At 43.4% G+C, this 23,157-nt stretch overlaps 1 protein-coding gene across 11 annotated transcripts in view; it reads left to right on the top strand.

Annotated features, from left to right (window-relative positions):
* The window catches only part of KCNMA1 (potassium calcium-activated channel subfamily M alpha 1), a 772,527-nt gene that overhangs the window by 665,285 nt on the left and 84,085 nt on the right, over positions 1-23,157 (top strand). For all 11 annotated transcript variants that reach the window (XM_044942339.2, XM_025285153.3, XM_025285152.3 and 8 more), the window contains 2 exons: positions 16,856-16,979; positions 21,737-21,961. In XM_044942339.2, the coding sequence (XP_044798274.2) occupies positions 16,856-16,979; positions 21,737-21,961 (349 nt within the window). The remainder of the gene's footprint in view (positions 1-16,855; positions 16,980-21,736; positions 21,962-23,157) is intronic.

Genomic DNA, 23,157 nt, shown 5'->3' with positions numbered 1-23,157 from the left:
GATTTGCACTTTCCCTAAATGTTGCCTGCCATGGAAACACCTGCCATCTTCATGGTGCTTTCTTCTTCTCATTGCCACTGGCCACTCTCCTCCCTTTGATGATTGATACAAAAATCAGGATGAATTCCTCCTCCTCCCCACCTTTTCCTAGCATTCACCTCTTCCTGCCTCTCCACAACCACCTTTCTAGGATGGAGACAGGGCAGTTCTTCATGTGGTCAAGAACACAAGTCCCAGAAGACTCACCCAGCCCCATGTCCTTTTCCATCACAATCCCCTCTCCCTGTTCAGTGTTTCCTGTTTCCCATTTGCTCAGTCTTCCTTGGGTACTGCTGATTTACCTGCTTGTTTACAGTTTATGAGGAGAAATAAAACGTGCCAACTGCCAAGCCCTTGTTTTTCTGGTGCCACTCGTCATGCTCGCATCCATTCTCTATTGACTCACTATTAGGTGATCGCCTTATCTCATGCTGATGGTTTTATCCACTGAAAATACAGAGAAGCCCAGGCACTTTCTTTTGCCTAAATTTAGAGAAGCAAATAAATAAATAAAGAGAAGTCTGAAAAATCTGAAACCTTTGGAGCCAAATTCCCTGTCCCTGTTTGCTATGTAAAGTATGGCTCATTTCTTTGATCTTGAGTAATAATAATTCTGAGGAGTTATACTGTTTTCATATGCTTCAAAGCTGTGTCAAAGTTTTGCTGCTTAAGGGTACTTCTTTATTCTGTTGGCTCTTGGGTACCAAGATGACAGGTCTTCTGTACGAGGTGGAAGCTTTTTTAAGTCGTAGCCTTCAGCAAAACATCAAATTACCAAATCCAGGGTAACATACTTCTACACAAATGCCTTTCCTGTAGATATATTATACCCTATATATTAAATACTTTAGTGTTACACGCTACATTTTATGTGCAATAGAAAGTGATGGTTTGAGGTAGCCTTGGGGGGACTTTTTTTCCACAAGCAGAAAAAGCAAGTATATACCGTATCAAGTATGGTTTTTACAGGACTTTCTGCCCGAAGGCCTTTGTAAATAAGTAATGATCAACAGATTGGCTGTGGGTTTTTGAAAAGCATGCCTGTGTCAGTTTGCATGATGGGGGAGAATTTTCAAAGTGGGTCTTGCTTTCATTGCCTGTCGGAGAGGGGCTGAGGGAGGCAGTCATCCTGGGCTGGGGCTGTCTGCTCTGCGGTACATCAGAATTGCTAAGCGTGGGTCAGGCCGTGAGCTGAAACTTGCCGAGCTACAGAACTCAGGTTTCTGGTGTTGCTGCCTTTGGGCTGCTGCTATGGCTGTGGCTGTTGTCGCTGGAGCTCTTTACCCCGCCAGCCCTTGACGACCTGGATCAGTGCTCAGTTGGAACGGGCTGTCCCATGACAAGGCAGAAAGTCTTAGACATTCCCCTCCTTGACTGCAACTTTCTGTGTTCCAGTACTTTACAGAGTCAAGATGGGAGTTTGTCTGTGGAGACTCCATAGGCTCTGTGGAGCCCTGTTGCTGTTGCCCTTCATTTCCAGGGTAGGAATGAAGAGCCCGTGGGTGGTTTGGTTTGAATCCCCAACTCTGGCCATGAGGTTGCCAGGGCTTATTTTTTTCTAGCTTCATCTTGCTGATTCACAGGAAACAGAGTCCCCCCCACCCTCCACCACATCTGCAAACACTCCCTATCTACTCCACAAGAGATGGGACTCACAGGTCCCATTCCTTATGACCTGAAACATCCATAAAGGAGGCTAATGACTCATTTGAAGTGGGTGTTTCGACATGAGTTTGTGGCTTGCTGCTTGAGCAGAATCAATCATTCTGAATGCGGGCAGGTTTTAGTGGCCTATGGGCAGTGATAGGAATCATTCCGAGAGAAACTGGTGAGCCCAGAATGGGCCGGGCTGGGCTCTAATTTACCACTGTGGCCTCTGCAAATAAAACAGACTCCTGCGTGAGGGGTCCTTGCAAGCCATCTGCCGGCAGGAATGCAGCAGGAACTCTGTACTAATGGTCTTTGTCTCCCCTTTGTTCTGGTAGCAGGCCTACCCTGGCTTCCGAGTGTCATTTCACTTTCTGCAGCATCATTAGATGAGCTGGCTTGCTTGGTGTGTCTGGATCCTGAGGCAGTATGTTTTTTCAGTTACCCTGACACAGAAAAGTGCCCTCACAACCAGACTGAGCCAATGTCGAGCACCTGTGCTCCAAGTCAGGGGGCTGTGTGTCATGATAGAGACCTTTGGCTTCAGATCCTGCAAGGGAGTGGACTGAAGAGGTGACCAGGGCCCTGTTTTTCTTCTCCCTCTTGGTCTCTTAACATGGAATGGTTTAAGGAGCCTCTCCTAGCTTTCCTCTAAAATCACCAAGCACCTGTTGCCCAGTTCTCCCTACTCAGCGGGTGTGTGCCCTGTAAGGAAAGCTGTATCTTCCTTCCATTTAAGGCTCTAGAGCAAAGCACTTTGTCTCTGAATAACCAAGTCAAGGGTTCTTAATTAGTAAGGAATCTAGTAAGTAATCTTACTCTAGTAAGTCTTACCTAGTTGGGAAGATATGAACCTACATGGTTTAGTTTCGAAACCCATTTTGTTCACTGCTTCATTCCTGCAGCTGCTGGAGGGAATAGGGCAGTGCTCAGGCCATTGCAAGTGGCTTGATGTGGCTGGAGAAAGAGGTTCTTAGAGTTGACAATATGAGAGTGTTCTGGCTTCATTAGGGTGCTGCCAGATTCCATTAGGGCTTCCCAAGTGACGCTGGTAGTAAAGAACCCCCCTTCCAATGTAAGAGATATAAGAGACACAGGTTCAATCCCTAGGTCAGGAAGATCTCCTGGAAGAGGGCAAGGCACCCCACTCCAGTGTCTTTGCCTGGAGAATCCCCATGGATAGAGGATGGTGGGCTACAGCCTATAAGGTAGCAAAGAGTCGGACACAACTGAAGCGACTTAGCATGTACACAGACCCATTGACTATTCAATGAAATATATCTAGAATGACTTTCTAGGGAAAAAAAAAAGCTCATTGGACAGCATTTTGACTAGAGTTGAAGGAGATTCTTGGATTCTCTGAAGTCCAGCCCCGTTTACTATCACATTCAGTTTATTTCATGACCACCTTCAAGTGATTGCCTTCACAGATGCTTTTTGGCTGTCGAGAAGATATCTTCAGTGGATAGACCGGTATGGGGAAAATGCCCTGGATCCTTTGCTCTGTCCTCAGATGCACCCCCAAAGATTATGCCTTTCCGCTGCCCACTTCTATTTCCTTTCTCAGATTAATTTTTATCTGGGAAAGGTTTAGAGAGAATCTACTGTACTCAAGATATTGTAGGTCTTTGAGGGTGTAAAAATAAAGTGGATTATAGTCTTCAGATTATATGGATTTAATGAAGTGAGTGGAAGTCACTCAGTTGTGTCTGACTCTTTGTGACCCCATGGACTATACAGTCCATGAAACTCTCCAGGCCAGAATACTGGAGTGGGTAGCCTTTCCTTTCTCCAGGGGAATCTTCCCAACTCAGGGATAGAACTCAGGCCTGTGTCTTCAAAAGGCTCATGGTTTAATATGGGAGACAGACAAGCATATACAGCAAAATATAATAAGGGCAGGGTGGTGACCTACCAACGTAGGCTGAGAGAACAGAGAGAGCCCTCATTGCCTCTGGTTTGGGAGGCTGAGCCTGGGCTGTGAAGGATGAGAAGAATTCTTGACTAAGAGCACTACCCACCCTTGTCCACTGTTCACCAGGTGCCAGGCATCATTTCTAGAGCATTATGCCTGTTATTTCATGGAATCCTAACTACATGAGGAGGGACCACTGTTTCATTTTATGGATAAGGAAATTGAATCACAGAGATATAAAGGGTAGTAAATCTAGTAAGTCTTACCTAATTGGGAAGGTATGAACCTAAATGGTTTAGTTTCCAAATCCATTTTATTTCCTGCTTCACTTCTGCACCTGCTAGAGACAACAGGGCAGTGCTCAGGCCATTGCAAGTGGCTGGAGAAAGAGGCTCTTAGTTGACAGTACGAGAGTGTTCTGGCACTTAGTCCTGTTGTAGACTAGAACCTTGCAGGTTTTTGAGGAAGCGATACCCAGCTTGTGTTTTGAGAGGCTCACTAATGATGGTATAAGGAAGGGTTTAGAAGCCTGCATCTGGGCCTTCTGGAGACACTGACACATAAATTCAGAGGTGTGAAGAGAAGGCTTGTCCCCGCCTTGGCCTCTGTCTAAGTCCTTTGGGTACCAAATCATTCAGGTCTCTGTCAAGCCATGGGCCAGATGTAGGCTAAACAATCTTCCCAAGAAGGACATATAGAATTCCTGACATCAGTTACACCGCTTCCCTCAGATGCTGGGGGACTTGGGATAAGATGCCATGGGCCCTGAGATCTACCCAGGGTGTGTTGAGTAGACACTTTCCACAAAGAGATAGCCCCCAGCCAGGCTAGTGAGGATAAATGACAATGCCCCAGAGAGAAATTGAACACTGTGAAAGGAGCTTCATATCCTAAGACCCAGGAAACATGAGCAGTTTGTTTTCTGAATGAAAGTGGAAATATGATTGGAGAAAAACAGATTATCCTCCTTGTGGGCACTAACTGATCATTAAGTGAAATAAACTCATCTGCTTGTTAAGTTCCATCCCCTCCCTTTTGATTCATACCTCTCACTGGGTCTTTTTGTTAGGATTGCCAGCTTGAAAGGTTTTAGTAATAGAAAATGGCAAAGTGGCCTGAGTCCACTCAGAGTTGGAGACAGAATGCCATTCTTACAATTCTGTCCACTGAGCAGAATGAAGAAGGAAAGCCAGGACAGCTTAGCTGAGTAAATTCACCTCTTAATGCACAAACAAATCACAAGTGACAGGCCCCCACAGGACTGGAGAGGAAAGAAATGATGAGTCTCGTCATCCCAGGGCTGGGGTGAGTTGGACACAGCTCCCCAGACACAGTGCATGCACAGCAGAGGGTCATTATCCCATCCCATGGTTTCAAGAGCATCTTGTCCACTCTCCTCCAGGACTGAAGAACATGTCAGATCTCCTTGCTTGTCTCCCAAACATAAAGGCACTAATTTCCTTCTTCCTCTGAGAACAGTGGCTGCCTAGCAAGAGATGACATACTCAGGAGCAACAGTTCTTGATTGCTTATTTGTTGGGCAGGGGAAAAAAAAAAAAGTGCAAGTAGAGATACAGAAAGTGTGGCCAGAGTGGCCTGAAGGTTTTCTCAAGGTGGCTCCCAGGATGCCTATCTGGTGGGATTTGGGGGTGGGGGTAGGGACAGCCATGTCTCAGGAGAGATGAGCATTACCCAGGATGGTGAAGGCAATGGTGAAAGATGAATTAAGGTTGGAGCCAAAATCCCAAAGTCAGGATCCTTGCAACATAGCAGGAAATAAAATCCACCCAGAAATAAAATGTACCCAATAATGAGGCAGATCCATTGAGTCAGAACCATTTATGGTACTGAAAACCCAAATATGGGCCCTTTAGAGGAGACCACCTGAGACCCCCTCCAGTCTTCTCTGACTGGTGCAGCCAGAGATGCGTGTGTGTGACCTGCTGCTCTTGAATGGGGCTCTGAAGGACTTAATTAATACCTGCCAGGTTGCCTTCTGTGGAGTGGAAGTGTTGGAAACCAAGGAGGGTAAAAAACTGAAATATATGTTGTACTTAATAAGAATGAATATTTCATTTACTTTTTTATGCTTATTTGCTGATTAGCTCTTGGAGATAGAGGTCAGCAAGAGAGAGTCACTTGCATCTGGGTTAGAAATTTCCATCAAATGTTGACACAACCCCTAAAGTTCCAGAGAGTCACAGAAAGAGAGTCAGAGCAGGTGATCTGGATTTGCTTTTGTCCCCAAATCTACATTCTCCATTTGAAAAGCAGGGACTAGAGTGAGGCATGTGAGGTATCTCCTTCAACTCTGCACTGACGCCCCTCCATGGTCCCACTCTGGTCCTGTCCTTGTTGAACAGGACTATAACCTTCCAGTCTGTATGTTCCAAATAGATGTTAACTATGATAGGATTGACTTGAACCACAAAGCCTGTCCATCTGGGTGAAACTTGACAACAATGATCCTTAAACTTTAGCATGCATCAGAGGGATATAGAGCACCTTGTTAAGACAGAGTAAGTCTGGGCTACACTGGAGAATTGCATTTCTTCAAAGCTCCCAGGTGATGCTGAGGCAACTGGTGTGGGGCCACACTTTGAGAACTGCTCCTTACATGCATCAGAGCAGTGGGAGAAACTTCATGTGATGGGGTCCCTTCTCACAGAAATATTCAGACCTGGCGTTGGAGCACTAAACAGTTGCTTAGTTAAGAACATCTGTATTGACCACCACTGGACATCAAACATGAGTGCTTTGTGCTGATCAGTTACAGAAGCTGGCTCTGGGCACCTACCAGGTAGCTTGAATGGTTACAGACATATTTATAGGGTCTCCCTCCCAATCACCACGCACTATTACAGACACTGTTCCTGTAAAGTGGGAAAAAGCCCAAGAGCCTTGACTGTTCCCCAAACAAACTGTTACAGGAATCAAAGTTGAATGGGCTTTCTCTGGACACTTTTTCTGGTCTGCTTGGAAGGTCTGGGGCACTCTGTTGAAGAGATAGTCAGAGACCAGAGATCATTCATCATCAGCTTCTCTTGGTACTTGGTTGTTTATCGAGCATCTACTAAGTCCTCTACTGGGTTCCAGAAATGTGTGCAGGAGTAAAATATGAGTTCCCTGCCCTGAAGAACATCACCAACTAATGGATAAGACAGTCATGCAATTTATTATCTCTGAAAGATCATCTCACTTCTGTAAGAGTTCCTAGCCATGCCTGCCTGAGGTTACGGAGGAGGACAGCTCAGGAGGAGCATTTGATGCAAATTATGAGGCTTCAGGCTTTTGACTGTGTGGATCACAATAAACTGGAAAATTCTGAAAGAGATGGGAATACCAGACCACCTGACCTGCCTCTTGAGAAACCTATATGCAGGTCAGGAAGCAACAGTTAGAACTGGACATGGAACAACAGACCGGTCCCAAATAGGAAAATGAGTACATCAAGGCTGTATATTGTCACCCTGCTTATTTAACTTATATGCAGAGTACATCATAAGAAATGCTGGGGTGGAAGAAGCACAAGCTGGAATCAAGATTGCCAGGAGAAATATCAATAACCTCAGATATGCAGATGACACCACCCTTATGGCAGAAAGTGAAGAAGAACTAAAAAGCCTCTTGATGAAGGTGAAAGAGGAGAGTGAAAAAGTTGGCTTAAGACTCAACATTCAGAAAACGAAGATCATGGCATCTGGTCCCATCACTTCATGGGAAATAGATGGGGAAACAGTGGAAACAGTGTCAGACTTTTTTTTCTGGGCTCCAAAATCACTACAGATGGTGACTGCAGCCATGAAATTAAAAGATGCTTACTCCTTGGAAGGAAAGTTATGACCAGCCTAGATAGCATATTAAAAACCAGAGACATTACTTTGCCAACAAAGGTCCATCTAGTCAAGGCTATGGTTTTTCCAGTAGTCATGTATGCATGTGAGAGTTGGACTGTGAAGAAAGCTGAGTGCCGAAGAATTGATGCTTTTGAACTGTGGTGTTGGAGAAGACTCTTGAGAGTCCCTTGGACTGCAAGGAGATCCAACCAGTCCATTCTAAAGGAGATCAGTCCTGGGTGTTCTTTGGAAGGACTGATGCTAAAGCTGAAACTCCAGTACTTTGGCCACCTCATGCGAAGAGTTGACTCATTGGAAAAGACTCTGATGCTTGGAGGGATTGGGGGCAGGAGGAGAAGGGGATGACAGAGGATGAGATGGCTGGATAGCATCACTGACCCAATGGACATGAGTCTGAGTGAACTCCGGGAGTTGGTGATGGACAGGGAGGCCTGGCGTGCTGCGATTCATGGGGTCGCAAAGAGTCGGACACGATGGAGTGATTGAACTGAACTGAACTGATGAGGCTTCAGAAATGTCCTGATACCCTTACTATGGGACATAATAGATACTCAGTAAAATCACTTTCTTACCCCTGGGATGAAAGGCCTACAAAGGCAGGAGAAATAACCCAATTTTATCAAGACTCCCATTTCCCAGGAGGACCACCACAGGATTGGCCTCAATCTAGATGGGATGCCTGTAATGATAGGAAAGGCTGCATCATGTAGGTAGAATTGAGGTCCTGAAAATCAAGCAAGGAAAGGAGGCAATTTAAAAACCATGTGGTAACTTTCTCTTTCATACCTTTTGTTTGATTGGTTGGTTTTGATTCCTTGTACTTAAGTATAAATTTCTGAAGGCCAGCTCAGAACCTACTGCCACAGGAAAAAACTCAGATTCTCTTCTTAGGGAAACTGTGCTCTTTAAAATATAATGCCAGCTTCCTCACAGCAGGTTTCCTAGAGAAGGGATTTGTGGTTTTGCTTTAGGCTGTTGTCTTCAAGGCAAGCTTTTTGTGTGTCTGCTGTAGCTGGGCATTTATTTCACTTCCTGAGATTAATTGATGGCAAGTGGCATTCCTTGCTCTGCAAATCCTCAAAACAATGATCTTTTATTCTTTTTTTGAAGTCAGGCATGCTTAATTTCTAGCTGTGGACTTTGGAGGTGTGAGCTGAGATTCAAGAAGCATAGCTATGAAAAATTTAACTCACTGGGGCTTCTCAGTTGTTATAAAAATGTGGGTATTCCTAAATGCAGTCTTCAGATATTAGGACAAGACAAAAGCATGTCTAGCCTTAATTGATTATTGAGGCTCTCCTTAGCACATTGTCCTGACAGGGGCTCATGGGGAAATTTTCTACTGATTATTCACACCAGCTGTGCATTTCATAAATGCCCGACATGCTGCTTTTCCTTTCTTTGCAACATAGGGCACTGCGGCTTGGGGTACTGCAGTGGGGAATGAACATGATCCAGCTGCTTCCTGCAAGTGGGAAGGCGTGAGATAGGGACCAGGCATCACTGACTTCCAGTTAAGAAGACTTCTCTGGGCAAAGCCTTGTTCTCTTCCCTCTAGCTGTGTTATCTTAGACTCACACTTAGCCACATTCTGTTTCCCATCCATGCAAATGGATCATAATAACAGAAATTGCCTGTGTCGTTGTGATGAGTGCATCATAAAATGTAGGTAAAAGTTTTACCACAGCAACATTTGTAAGAGCTCAACCCAGGATAGCTATTCATCTTAGTAGCAAGAGTAGTAGCAGTAGTAGTAATATCGTAGTCAGAGGAATAGTAGGAGAACCCATCTTTATTATTGAACCACTCTCTCTTTCCTGTCTCCTTTCACCATTATAAGAGCTACAAATATATGAGTAGATTCTTTGTTGTTGTTGCTCAGTCGTGTCAGACTCTTTGTGACCCCTTGGACTGTAGCACGCCAGGCTTCCCTGTCCTTCACCATCTCCCAGAGCTTGCTCAAACTCATGTCTGTTGAGTTGGTGATGCCATCCAACCATCTCGTTCTCTGTCGTCCCTTCTCCTTCTGCCTTCAATCTTTCCCAGCATCAGGGTCTTTTCTAATGAGTCGGCTCTTCACATCAGGTGGCCAAAGTATTAGAGCTTCAGCTTCAGTATTAGTCCTTCCAATGAATATTCAGGATTGATTTCCTTCAGGACTGACAGGTTTGATCTCCTTGCAGTCCAAGGGACTCTCAAGAGTCTTCTTCAATACCACAGTTCAAAAACATCAGTTCTTCACCACTCAGCCTTCTTTATAGTCTAACTCTCACATCCATACATGACTACTGGAAAAACCATAGTTTTGACTATACGGACCTTTGTTGGCAAAATTATGTCTCTGCTTTTTAATACACTGTCTAGGTTTGTCATAGCTTTTCTTCCAAGGAGCAAGCATCTTTTAATTTCATGGCTGCAGTCACCATCTGCAGTGATTTTGGAGCCCCCCCACCCCCAAATAAAGTCTGTCACTATTTCCATTGTTTCCCTATGTATTTGCTATGAAGTAATGGGACTGGATGCCATGATCTTCGTTTTTTTTAATGCTGAGTTTTAAGTCAGCTTTTTCACTCTCCTCTTTTAATTTCATCAAGATGCTCTTTAGTTCCTTTTCACTTTCTGTGAAGAGGTGGTGTCATCTGCATATCTGAGGTTATTGATATTTCTCCCACCAACCTTGATTCTAGCTTGTGCTTCATCTAGCCTGGCATTTCGCATGATGTACTCTGCACATAAGTTAAATAAGCAGGGTGACAATATACAGCCTTGACGTACTCCTTGCCCAATTTGGAACCAGTCTGTTATTCCATGTCCGATTCTAACTGTTGCTTCTTGACTTGCATACAGATTTCTCAAGAGGTAAGTAAGGTGGTCTGGTATTCCCATTTCTTTAAGAATTTTCCACATTTGTGATCCACACCATCAAAGGCTGTGGCGTAGTTGATGAAGAAGAAGTAGATGTTTTTCTGGAATTCTCTTGATTTTTCTATGAGCCAACAAATGTTGGCAATTTGATCTCTGGTTCCTCTGCCTTTTCTAAACCCAGCTTGAACATCTGGTAGTTCTTGGTTCACAGACTGTTGCAGTCTAGCTTGGAGAATTTTGAGCATTACTTTGCTAGTGTGTGAAATGAGTGCAATTGTGCAGTAGTTTGAACATTCTTTGGCATTGCCTTTCTTTGGGATTGGAATGAAAACTGACCTTTTCCAGTCCTGTGGCCACTGCTGAGTTTTTCGAATTTGCTGGCATATTGAGTACAGTACTTTAACAGCATCATTTTTCAGGATTTGAAATAGCTCAGTTGGAATTCCATCACCTCCACTAGCTTTGTTGTAGTGATGCTTACGAAGGCCCACTTGACTTCACATTCTAGGATGTCTGGCTCTAGGTCACAACATCATGGTTTTCTGGGTCATTAAGATCTTTTTTGTATAATTCTTTCATGTATTCTTGCCATCTCATCTTAGCATCTTCTGCTTCTATTAGGTCCATACTATTTCTGTCCTTTATTATGTCCATGTTTGCATGAAATATTCCCTTGGTATCTCTAATGAAGAGATCTCTAATCTCTCCCATTCTATTGTTTTCCTCTACTTCTTTGCATTGACCACTGAGGAAGGCTTTCTCTTCTCTCGTTGCTATTCTTTGGAAGTCTGCATTCAGATGAGTATATCTTTCCTTTTCTCCTTTGCCTTTCACTTCTTTTCTTAACTATTTGTAAGGCCTCCTCAGACAAACATTTTGCCTTTTTGTATTTCTTTTTCTTGGGGATGGTTTTTGATCACCACTTCTTATGCAATGTTAGGAACCTCTGTCCATAGTTCTTCAGACACTCTATCAGATCTAATCCCTTGAGTCTACTTGTAGTATTACCAATAGATTATACAGTATTCCACTGTATAATCATAAGAGATTTGATTTAGGTCATACCTGAATGGCCTAGTGGTTTTCCCTACTTTCTTCAATTTAAGTCTGAATTTTGCAATAAGAAGTTCATGAGCCGAGCCACAGTCAGCTCCTGGTCTTGTTTTGCTGACTGTATAGAGCTTCTCCATCTTCAGCTGCAAAGAATATAATCAGTCTGATTTCAGTATTGACCGTTTGGTGATGTGTAAGCAAAGTATAAAGAATGATAATAATAATAGTAGTTAACATTTAGTGAAGGCATGCTCTGTGCCAGGTGCATGGCATGTCTTTACTCAGACTGTCCTTAAATTGAACCCATTAGTTAATGATGCCATTTAACACTCCCATTTTACAAATGAAGAAACTTGCACAATGTAGCAAGTAGTAGATGAGCCAAAATTTGAAGACAAACATTTTGGCTCTGGAGCCAGTATACACAAGCACTCTGCTAGAGAAATACTTGGTTTTCTTCTATCAGTGGTATCCACTTCCAAAAACTCCCTTGGAGGATCAGCTCTCTTGGTCCCACTGAACAAATTAACTGGCTGGTGTCTTGGCTTCTTCTTTTTCTTTGGATGGGGTTGTCAGAGGTATTGATCCTCAAATGCATAAGTTAAAGACCAGGAAGCCTCCCAGGCAGAGCGGATCTAATTGGGTATGTATGTGGCCCAAACTCTTTTATGAAGATATTGTATATTTCTGGTATGTTTCCATGTATTCCTAAACTGATGGCAGGATGCTTCTTTCCTTTAAATGAACAGCTGAGCCCTAAGGTGCAAGAGGACAGCCAGGGTCATCAGTGGAGTGACATCTGGTCAGTTGTGCCCATTTTTATTCAAGATACACAACTGTATTAATTAGCTCAGGCTGCCACAATAAAGTTCACAGAGTGAGTGTCTTAAACACAGAAATTAATTTTCTTATGGCTCTAGAGGTTGGAAGTTCAAGATCAAGGTGTTGGCGGGGTTGGTTCCTTCTGAAGCCATGAAGGAAGGATCTGTTTCAGGCCTCTCTTCTTGCTGGTAGATGGCCGTCTTCTCCTTGTGACTTCACATCATCTTCCCTCTGAATGTGCTTGCCTGAAGTTCCTCCTTTTGTAAGGACAACAGTCATACTGAATTAGGGCCTGCCCTAAATGACTCCATTTTAACTGTGTTACCTCTTTAATGAGCATATCTCAAAATATAGTTACAGTCTGAGATGCTAGGAGTTAGGACTACAACATACAGATTTTGTGGGATGGAGGGGGATACAATTCAGTCCATAACAACTACACAGCAGATATCCTTCCCTCATAGTTTCACCCTAAAACAAGGCATGTAGGTGGTAAGTAACAAATGAGCCTTGAATCAATTATGGTCCATTTGGTGGGAGTTGGGATTACTTTGTGAGTTGAGGAAGCGAATAGTTCAGATGCGAAGGGCAGTATCTAGGATTGGTCCTCGGTTCCAACTAAGTCTTTAAAGGAGTTTTCTGAGAACTTGTGAAAGTGACTCTGTTCGTCATTTTGTAAACTAATAATGATGAGATTCAATGTTCGGGGAGGTTTCTGATGGTCCTTCTTTCCATGTATAACAAACTGTCTTATTTTCCTGGGCCTCCCCTGACCAAAGCACTGTTGATTGACATGCTCAAGGGGCAGAAGTTCCTGTGGAATGACTGACTCTTTACTCTTCACCTATGTCAGAGATCTCTCAGTAGCCTAAGCCAGCCTATGTCACTTGCACTGATGCAGGACCAGACATGGCAAAGAAACATATCCTGTCTGGCCCAGAGTAGTGACAGCCTCTCATGCTGCTGGAATGATTCACATTCTAAGATTCCTCCCAGACATCTAGTGAATCTAGTTAATGAGGAGCAGTTCTAGTCATCAGTCTTCAGGATAAGTGCTACTTATCCTCCATCTTTGCTCCAAAAACACCTTTTCTATGCTTACTGCATGCCCTCCAGCCTTTTGATATCCAATAGTGGTTAAAAAATACAAACTCTTTCCAGGCACCTCTTGTTCGTTGAGAGAACAGTGCTTCAAATCTTAAAGATCTTCGAGGCTCACCCAACATTTACAATGAAATCCCCTCTGTATCCACAGCTCCTTAGGAATGTCTCCAATGATGAGCGATCCACTGCCTTGGGAAACAACTCATGTCATTTAAAAAATACTTCCCATTTGTATGACATTCTTCCTTTTTGGAAACTTGAGTTTGGCTCTATCTAAATACCTAGTCTGGGCTTCATCAGTCATATTCAATCAGCTGAATCCATCTCTTCCACTTGACTCCCAGTGCACACCCGAGTGCCACTTGGGAGCCTGGCCTGAGTCTTCTCGTAGGTCAGGCAATACAACATCTCCAAGATAACATCTTTTGTTTTGATCTTCTTTGGGGCCTCAATCCTCTGAATGGCTTCTAGTGGATCATGACTAAAATAGGCTGAGATTCCTTCGTACCTTTCAGGGCTCAGAGCAAATGTTACCTTCTTTGCGAAGGTCTCCTTGATCACTCAAATACCAGGCAGTTGACAGCTTTCTTGGTGTTCTCAGACCACCTTGTACATTACTTTGCTATAACACTTGCTGCAGTGTATCACAACTGTTGATGGGCATTTTCTCTCTTGCTCAATGTATGATAACCCTTTCTTTAACAAGGGACTGAGCCTTCCTCATTACAGTCTCCTCCGTTCCTGGCACAGAAGAGGGGGTTCAGGTTTACTGGGTGCTTTACTGATTCAAGAAACCAAAGGTCAAATTTCAGGTACCATGACTGCTCAGAAAAGGAAATATATTTATTCAGGGAGATTTTTGACAGTCTTCAGATGATCCTCTTTTAGGAACATCCTGCTGCTAAGTCACTTCAGTCGTGTCCAACTCTGTGCGACCCCAGAGACGGCAGCCCACCAGGCTCCCCCGTCCCTGGGATTCTCCAGGCAAGAACACTGGAGTGGGTTGCCATTTCCTTCTCCAATGCATGAAAGTGAAAAGTGAAAGTGAAGTCGCTCAGTCATGTCCGACTCTTCGCGACCCCATGGACTACAGCCTACCAGGCTCCTCTGTCCACGGGATTTTCCAGGAAAGAGTACTGGAGTGGGGTGCAGGAACATCCTGGATGACTTATATTTAAATGATCTTGGGGCAGGCTGAGAGGCTTGCAGGAAGCACAGAGTGCAACGTGGTTTACCACTGAGACCTCCCTAATGCTTCTAGATGTTCCAGCACAAATCCTGGCTTGCAGCTCTCGTGTCAAATAATACGTGGGGTACCCAAATCCTCACCCTAGTTAATGAGGCTTGACATTACAAAGCTGTCTTTTTCTTCTCATTGAGGGGCAATTGATCATCAGGCTTGCTTGTTTACTTTTCTAAGATGAGGGTTGGAGACCAGTACAACCAAGGGATGATTCCTCCCAAGAAAGATAGGAAATCAAAATGTATCTCCTCCCTTGCAAGGCACATATTTTCCAAAAGGAATTTTGGCAGCTTGCTACATCATTTGCTTGCTTGCTCATATTATATGAATATAAATCCTGAATATTGGGGGCAGGAATACTCAGAAGTATTCCTTGAGATAATACTTCCTCTCCAACCAATAAACAAACTGACTCTGTATCTTCAGGGAAAATTTGTTAAGACTCTCTTCCAACTAAAATACATTCTAGGGCTAGGAAGATACAATCTATTCTGTTCATTTTCTCAGACTCCTTGTTTATGGTGAGTAGCGGATATCTATAGCACTCTTCAAAAATTCTTCAAGGACAAAAATATTCAGGTTTTCTCTTGCCATGATCTGTAACCCATTCTTATCAGCAACTGCCTTTTTATTTTAGCATTTTGGGCTGAGTTCAGTGTTTGAAAGGTGACCTGCTGGTTTACAACACCTCCAGACTTTGCAGCAACCCAACTACTGAGATGTTATTCTGAGCTGATTGTTCTTCTCCTTTAAGATCAGATATGACAGTTCCTGTAGTAATCTGGCATGTTCATGGAAGATAACTTTGTAGGATTGCCCTGCACAATATGTGTCATTTGGTGCAGCCTAAAAGAAAATTTGCAGGAATAAATAAAAGCAGTGAGAGTCTTCCCATCTTAAGTGGGATTGGGAGGCCTGCTAGGAGGGCCATGGTAGGAATCCTAAATGTTCAATTCTAGGTCTCTGGACCATATCAAAGGGACTGCTATTATACTGTCTACGTTCCAAACATACTGATGAGAAACATCAGAGACATTTCAGAGGAAGAAATATTAAGAACTAAAAGTTCAATTTTACACTTGAAATAGATGGTTTAAAAGGTAAAATAACTTTAAACTTTGGGAGTTTCAACTTATTTATATTTTCTATTTCAAATTGATGAGATTATTCAGGGGAAATAGTTCCACTGTACAGATACGTAATTATCCCTGGGATACTGTCCTAATTTTACATGGTCGTTGTTGTAGACACTCAAATACCTCCCTTAAAATGGAGGTCCAGAATCTCTGTCAGAGATAGAATCTAGACAACAGATATGGGCCAAGATGCAGGATTTATATTTCTTATGCTGTAAGCTTGTTAGAGCTGCCTGATTCTATTGTAATTCTTATGGTTGTTGGTAAGGCTCTGCCAGTCCGCTGGAGGGGAAGCCTCTACAGAGACATCTTTTTTCTCCACCAGTAAATAAGGCAAGAGCAAGTGAATGGAGCTCTGAGAATTCAAGACAAGTTTATTAAGATGCCTCTGAGCTCGAGGCTCTGCTCTATGGAGGGAGCGTGGCAGTTGGGAGGTGAAGGTGCAGGTGGGGGCAGTGCTTCATTGGACACTGAGTGCAAATACAGTTCTCAAGGCGAGGAGAGAGGGTGTTGTTTGGTATTGAAATCATGTATTCCAGATGTGGGCATTTGGTAGTCAATCTGCTCTGAAGTGACATGCTGCTGAATCTTTAAAGGGCTTCAGCCAGGGAGAGCAAAATCTGATTGGGCAAATTGCTAAAATATTTAAAGTGCAGCCTGTTAAAGCTTTTACTGCGAAGAGCATCACGTCAGAAGTTGTAGTCAGAAAGAGCGAGTAATTGGCTTTCCATCCTCATGCCAGTCAGTCAGCATGAGGCTCTATTCCTATTCTTTCCTCTTCATTGCCAATGCTAATAACCACCCTTTGGGTGTGCCTGCGTGCGTGTGTGTCATGGAGAGACTGGATAGCTGGTAAATGAGAATAGAAGGAGTGAGACATCCGTAAGAAGGGAGACTGAATCCACAAAGTGGTGTGAAGTCCATTGTAGAGAAAGGGGAATGGGAAAGAAAGGCAGAATTACTACCCAGCACAGGTCACCTGCATGTCCAGGAGGTGGTGGGGGTTCGGGGCAGTTATCTTTCACAGGATGGGTTCTGCAAGTAAAAGACTGGCCTTCAGTGACAAGTGCTTCCTCCGCTTCTCCCACCTCCTCTGAGATGTAATTCAGGGGGCACTTTCCATTTATAATTTATCACATTTTCCACTTAGGTCTTCCTGTACTTTTCTCCCCAGGCATGACCCCTTGTTAATTCCTGGCAATGATCAGATTGACAACATGGACTCCAATGTGAAGAAATATGACTCTACTGGGATGTTTCACTGGTGTGCGCCCAAGGAGATAGAGAAAGTCATCCTGGTGAGTGACAGGTTGCAGAATCTGTGCCATCCGCTTCTGTCCCAAATTATATTTGCTGTGAATGAAGTTTTCCTAGCTGGGTGGTGGGGTGTTTGTTCCTGGCCCTAATTATTTTTGGTAATTAATATTCAGGACATATGTTGAAGCAGCTAGAACTCGTGTCAGAGCATGACCCAAGAGTGGAATTTTTGATCTGTGAATATGTATTGGCTCATTACCTTAGGGTGTGAAAGCCATCGTGGGAGGCAGTATGTACCATATCCTGCAGGCGTGGTTGTCAGGCCAGAGCATGCCTATGCCATTAGCTGTGTGGCCTTGGATCAGTCCCTTGAAGAATTTGCTCTTCGTCTCTTATGTGTAGGAAGATGGGATGAGACTGACCCTAACTCATAGAATTGTAGTGAAGATTAAAACCCAACATAGGACTCCATAAACTTACCTATTTTTATTATATATTAAATGCCATGAAGAAATCTGAATGCTACCTGTATCATCATTTGTTTATAATACTGTCTTGTATCTTTCTAGATAATATATTTGCATATTTGTAATCCTTCTTAGCTCATGAGGTAGGCAGGCAAATCCCACTTGCTTTGATGACAAGGATGACCATGATCCACCCCGGAAAGGCTGGAGCTCATAGCCCCGTTTCCTGGTTGACTCATCTCAGTAGCAGCAGTGGGCTTCTTCTGGTCTGTCTCAGGAATGTCAGAACAGATAATAATCCATGCTATTCTTTAGACTTGTCCGATTAACAGCTTAAGGTTTTACGCCTACATCGGCTTTCCTACCAGTTTATTGTCTTGCTAATCCATGCAAAATGGATTAATAATCAGGAAGGTCAGATGGAAAGGCTCTTCCTCCCTTGTGCTTTCTAATCCTCAGATTGCTGAGGCCTGCTCCTTTATGTCAGCCAGGAAAATCCTATCATTGCTGACATTATGGCCACTGTTCCTAAGAAAGGAAGGTTCCAGTTCCTCAGAATGCCTTTGTGCTCTAATCCACTAGGTTTTTCCCTGTGTTTTATCTGAATATGTGTGTGTCTTCTCAATTTAATTATAATCGAGCATTAAGAACCAATACAGCTCTGTTCTGGAGGCTGTTTGGGAGGTGTGAAAGTTGCAGACAAAAGCATAGAAAGTCAGAATTCTCAGGAAGCAATCCTTTTCCAAGGAGTACAAATGGTTCTCATTACAAAGCTGCTGCTCTTGTTTATATTCTGATGTTGTATCTGCCCCACTTTTGCTCTGGGGATATAAACTCATCCTGGTGTTACCCACCTTGGGGCATGTCAGAAGCTGGGTTGACATTTTGGGATGCAAGCTTTTTCAATGGCTTGCCTAGATAATCCTAAGAAGTGCATGGCTGACACTCAAAGCACCCTACCAGCCCCAAAGAGTTTAATGAAGTGAGTTACTACTCCTTTCATCTGAAAAATAGGATCATTTAACAAAACGTATTTAACAAACCTATTACGTGTTAGACACTTGTTCTTGTTGCTAAGATACAACCTCTGACAACAGCTGGTCTCATAGCTCTTGTAATCTAGTGGGGACAAAGACCAGATCTAAAGATAGACAATGACTATGTAATAACATTTTAGATATTGATAAAATGCTATGAAGAAAATAAAATGGGGTCATGGGCTAAATCAACCCTGAATATCCATTGGAAAGACTGAAGCTGAAGCTTCAAAACTTTGGCCACCTGAAGTGAAGAGCTGACTCAATGGGAAAGACCCTGATGCTGGGAAAGATTGAGGGTAGGAAGAGAAGGGGGCAACCAGAGGATGAGGTGGTTGGATGGCACTGACTCAATGGACATGAGTTTGAGCAAACTCTAGGAGATAGTGAAGGACAGGAAAGCCCAGCATGCTCTAGCAGCCCATGGGGTTGCAAAGAGTCAGACAGGATTTAGCAACTGAACAACAGCAGCAATGTGGGCTAGAAGGGGCTTCCCGGGTGGTACAGTGGTAAAGAATCCACCTGCCAATAAAGCAGATGCCAGAGACATGGGTTCAATCCCCGGGTCAGGAAGAACCCCTGGAGAAGGAAATGGCAATCCACTCCAGTGTCCTTGTCTGGGAAATCCCACAGACCAAGGAGCCTGGAGGGCTACAGTCCATGTCGTCAGATGCAACGGAGCACCCACACATGCATGGGGTAGAAAGGGACTTGTAGGTGCTGTTTAGACAGTGTGGTCCAAAAAACCTGTTGTCAAATAACCCTCTCAAAGAGATGAGAATGCTTGCGAGAGCCAGCTGCATGAGGATTGTTTGTGCATGTAGGACACTAAGTGCTTTGGGAGTTAGAAGATTTGAGATGGCTATAATTTTGAGAAAATGACCATCTAATTAAAAGATATAATGTACCATGAAACAATATATTAAAAGCTAAGCGTGACAAGACACAAAGTGCTGTTTCACTCCAGCGTGTATTTAAGTGGCCAGGGAAATCTTATTAGATACAAACAGGTTGAGCTGAGAAGGGGTTAATGGCCATGAAGGCCCCACATACATGGACTAGGCCTTGAAGGATATATAGGAAAAAGAAGATACACACGAGTGGTTTCTCCATTGGGTCTAATATCTGACTGAATCCGTCTCCCCACGGCTACATCCTGGGAATTGGGGTCTTTACCAGGTTCTCCAGGTGATACTGCTCTGGTTAGTCTGAGGATCTCATGTGTTGGACACCAGATCTAAGCTCCTGGGATTAGCACAGTGAACGGCCACTCTGCTAACTGGTGCTTTCCCTAGCTCCACACGTCTAGATTTCCGGCCCCTATTCTGAACTTAGTTTTTATTTCCCAGGCTTCCTGAAGGGAGCTAGCCTCCCAAATGACCTGGCCAAATAAAACTAATCAGGAATCCCATCACAGCACATTACAGACAGGTTGACCCTCTGCTGCTGGTACCTAGACATGCATGCTCCATCCAGCCAAGATAACTCACTCATCCATGAAGCAGTGATGGGGATGTGACTCCCTAGCGGCTCCTCCTTGGTCACCATTTATAAGACATGTTTTATGGCCTGCATCTTAGATGTCCCTGTACTGTTGCAGAGAGAAACCAATAATGGTGACAGCCCCTGCTTTATTCTAACGATCAGGGAGTAAAAGCTAGCTTCTTCCTCTCCTTGGGGGTTGCTGTAATAACCCTGACATTGTCATGAATTGCAATATTGGCATTTAAACAATCAATACACTGGTCAATTCTAGAGATTAAATTGAGCAGAGTTTGATATGTGCAGTGGACATTAATATGCCTCCCCAAAAGCATTGTAAGCCACATGGGGCCATCCAGACATGCAGTGGGTGGACTGGGAGGAAGAAAGGAAGTTGGGAGGCATTGGACCAGAAAGAGAGGCGGAGAAAGACCCACAACTGGCCTCCTGTGTTGCTCTTTGCACGAACACAGTAAGCAGAGGGGCCAGCAGGGCTAACGGGTTAATTGTCCTGGGAAGCTTTAACTGGGGTGCTTTTATTCTTTCATTTGTCTCCTTTGTGAATTATAGGCCTGGAGTTGGGGGAAGATGGGGGCCTGTTGCTCTTGCTGTTATGATCCTTCTCATGGTTGTTTGGGAGTCTTCCTCTGATGACTTAACACAAGTGGTCACTCTAGTTGTGTCCCTGGAAACCCTAAGGCAGCAGTGGATAGTGGTCAGCAAACTCTCTCTGTAAAGAGTCATGTAACAAAGAATTTAGGTTTTGCTGGCTGTAAGGTCTCTGTCACAACTAATCACCTCTGCTTTTGTAATGTAAAACCAGCCATCGGCAACACCTAAATCAGTAAGACCAGCCGTGTTGTGATAAAACTTTCTTGGAATTTGAACTTCGTATAATTTTTACGTAGTATGAGATATTTTTCTTTTGATTTTTTGCCAACAGTTTTCAAACATAAAAACCAATCTTTGCTCACTGGCCAGAGATAAGCAGGTAGTGGGTTAGATTTGGCCTGTGAGTCATCGTTTGCTAGCCCCTGGCTTTGGGCTATCATTTTCTACCTTCTGATGTAGTAATGTCCTATGGGATCCCATTGATGAGTCTAGAATTCAAAGCTCATCTCTTGAGCCAAGGCCAGCATGAGTCTGACTATTTTATCATCATCTCAGCAACAAAGGAAAACAGTTTTCTCAACAATTTCCTGGAAACTAAGACTTCCTTTTCCAAATGACGTCAGTATTGCTCTTCTTTCTTATTTCTGCCCCTGAATCCTGTTCATATGTATGTATGGCATAGCTTCCTTAAATCTTTTTAAAAAGAAAGTAGTGATGTGTGTGAATATATATTTTTGTTGTTGTTTAACCACGAAGTCGTGTCTGACTCTCTGCAACCCCATGGACTTCATATTTATTACATCAGTATAGTTTCTGTACATATACTCGAGTTATAGGCGTATATTCCCTGGTGGCTCAGATGGTAAAGAATCTGCCTGCAATGTGGGAGTCCCAGGTTTTATCCCTGGGTCAGGAAGATCCCCCTGGAGAAGGGAATGCCTACCCACTCCAGTGTTCTTGCCTGGAGAATCCCATGGGCAGAGGAGTCTAGCGAGCTATAGTCCATGGAGTTGCAAAGAGTCAGACATGACTAAGCGATTAACACATGGCATGGATATAACATTGAAGAAATAAAAAATAATAGTACATAGCAAGCACTCAGTGACTGTTTACTTGTTATTTTACAAAAGTGATTTTCTAGTCCCTTGCAGAACCCCGTGAGGTCTTCTCTCTAATGCTTGTGCTCTTCTCCCCCGGCAGACCCGAAGTGAAGCTGCCATGACCGTCCTGAGCGGCCACGTGGTGGTCTGCATCTTTGGCGACGTCAGTTCTGCCCTGATTGGCCTTCGGAACCTGGTGATGCCGCTCCGTGCCAGCAACTTTCACTACCACGAGCTCAAGCACATCGTGTTTGTGGGCTCCATCGAGTACCTCAAGCGGGAATGGGAGACACTGCATAACTTCCCCAAGGTTTCTATCTTGCCTGTAAGTCCAGGGTCACGTTACCAATGCTTCTTTCTCCTTTGTATTCACAAAAGAGAAATCCCAGATGAATATAATGGTTGTAGCTTTGATCATGCCTCTGCTTCTTCATCTGGTTATGGGCCTGAGGACCCAGCCCTTCCCCTACTCTCTGTCTAGGAATATCCAAACCCTGAGAGACCTTATTAAAAGGAATTTGCAGCCAAGTTCAGTCACTCATCAGACATGGAGTTTAGCTGGTATCAAATGTATTAACCATATCAGTGTCTAAACACTCTCTCTTACCTACCCAAACCCAGTGCTTTGCAATATTATAATGCTTATAGTTGCATTTACATATGGAACTATTTATATCACTTTATTTATGGCATTACAACTGCTTGGAGAAATCTTATTTTATCTTGTTCTGTTTTTAACTAAATGTATTTAACAGAATTTTTATTTCTGCTGTGCAGAGGACCAACCCCTTCTGCTGGCCAACCCCTGCTTCCATCATCGTCATTTAGAAACCCTGTAATGTTTCCATGCCATTGCATGTGTACACATTTGTGCCCATGTGTGCCTGTGATATTATTGATTATAAAACACATAAAAGGAACAGTTTTGGACTCCACAATTTAATGGGAGGGCATGGAATTCATGATTTGAGAGTCATGCAACTACTTCCTTAATTAGTAATCAATATATTTTCTATAAATTCCCAAATAATTGGAGAGCACTTTACATTTTAACCTTTCCTGTAGTTCTTCAAGCTACAAATCCATGCAAATGCTACTTATTCTTCAAACATTTTTCTTGGAAGTTCATATCCCTAAAACTGAGGGACACAAATTTGATTCTATATTTCAAGAAGTCTGGATTTTTTCCCCCACTTTTGAAGCTAAAATTCATTTTTTTCTGTTATTAGCTTCTAGAATCTCAGAAATGGAAAGAATCAAGTAATATAATTCAATAAGGAAGACATAAAAATCTATCCACAAGCAATGCCGTTTGTAGCTACCATGTATCCTTATATACACCTAGCACAAAAGACAGTTGATATAGACAATAAATATATAAAGAAGTGAGAGAAATACAGACAGAGATCTTTTGGATGCTGGACCCCAAACTCACTGACTTGATGAACACATGTGGTGAAAAGCAAATAGTCTTACCCAGAAGAGCAGAAGCAGAGATATACCTTGCTAATTTCAGGAACG

The sequence above is a fragment of the Bubalus bubalis genome, chromosome 4 (genome assembly GCF_019923935.1).
Source record: "Bubalus bubalis isolate 160015118507 breed Murrah chromosome 4, NDDB_SH_1, whole genome shotgun sequence".
NCBI classification, from domain to species: domain Eukaryota; kingdom Metazoa; phylum Chordata; class Mammalia; order Artiodactyla; family Bovidae; genus Bubalus; species Bubalus bubalis.
The sequence above is the reverse complement of the archived record's forward strand: the minus strand, read 5'-3'. Positions and strand labels throughout refer to the sequence as shown.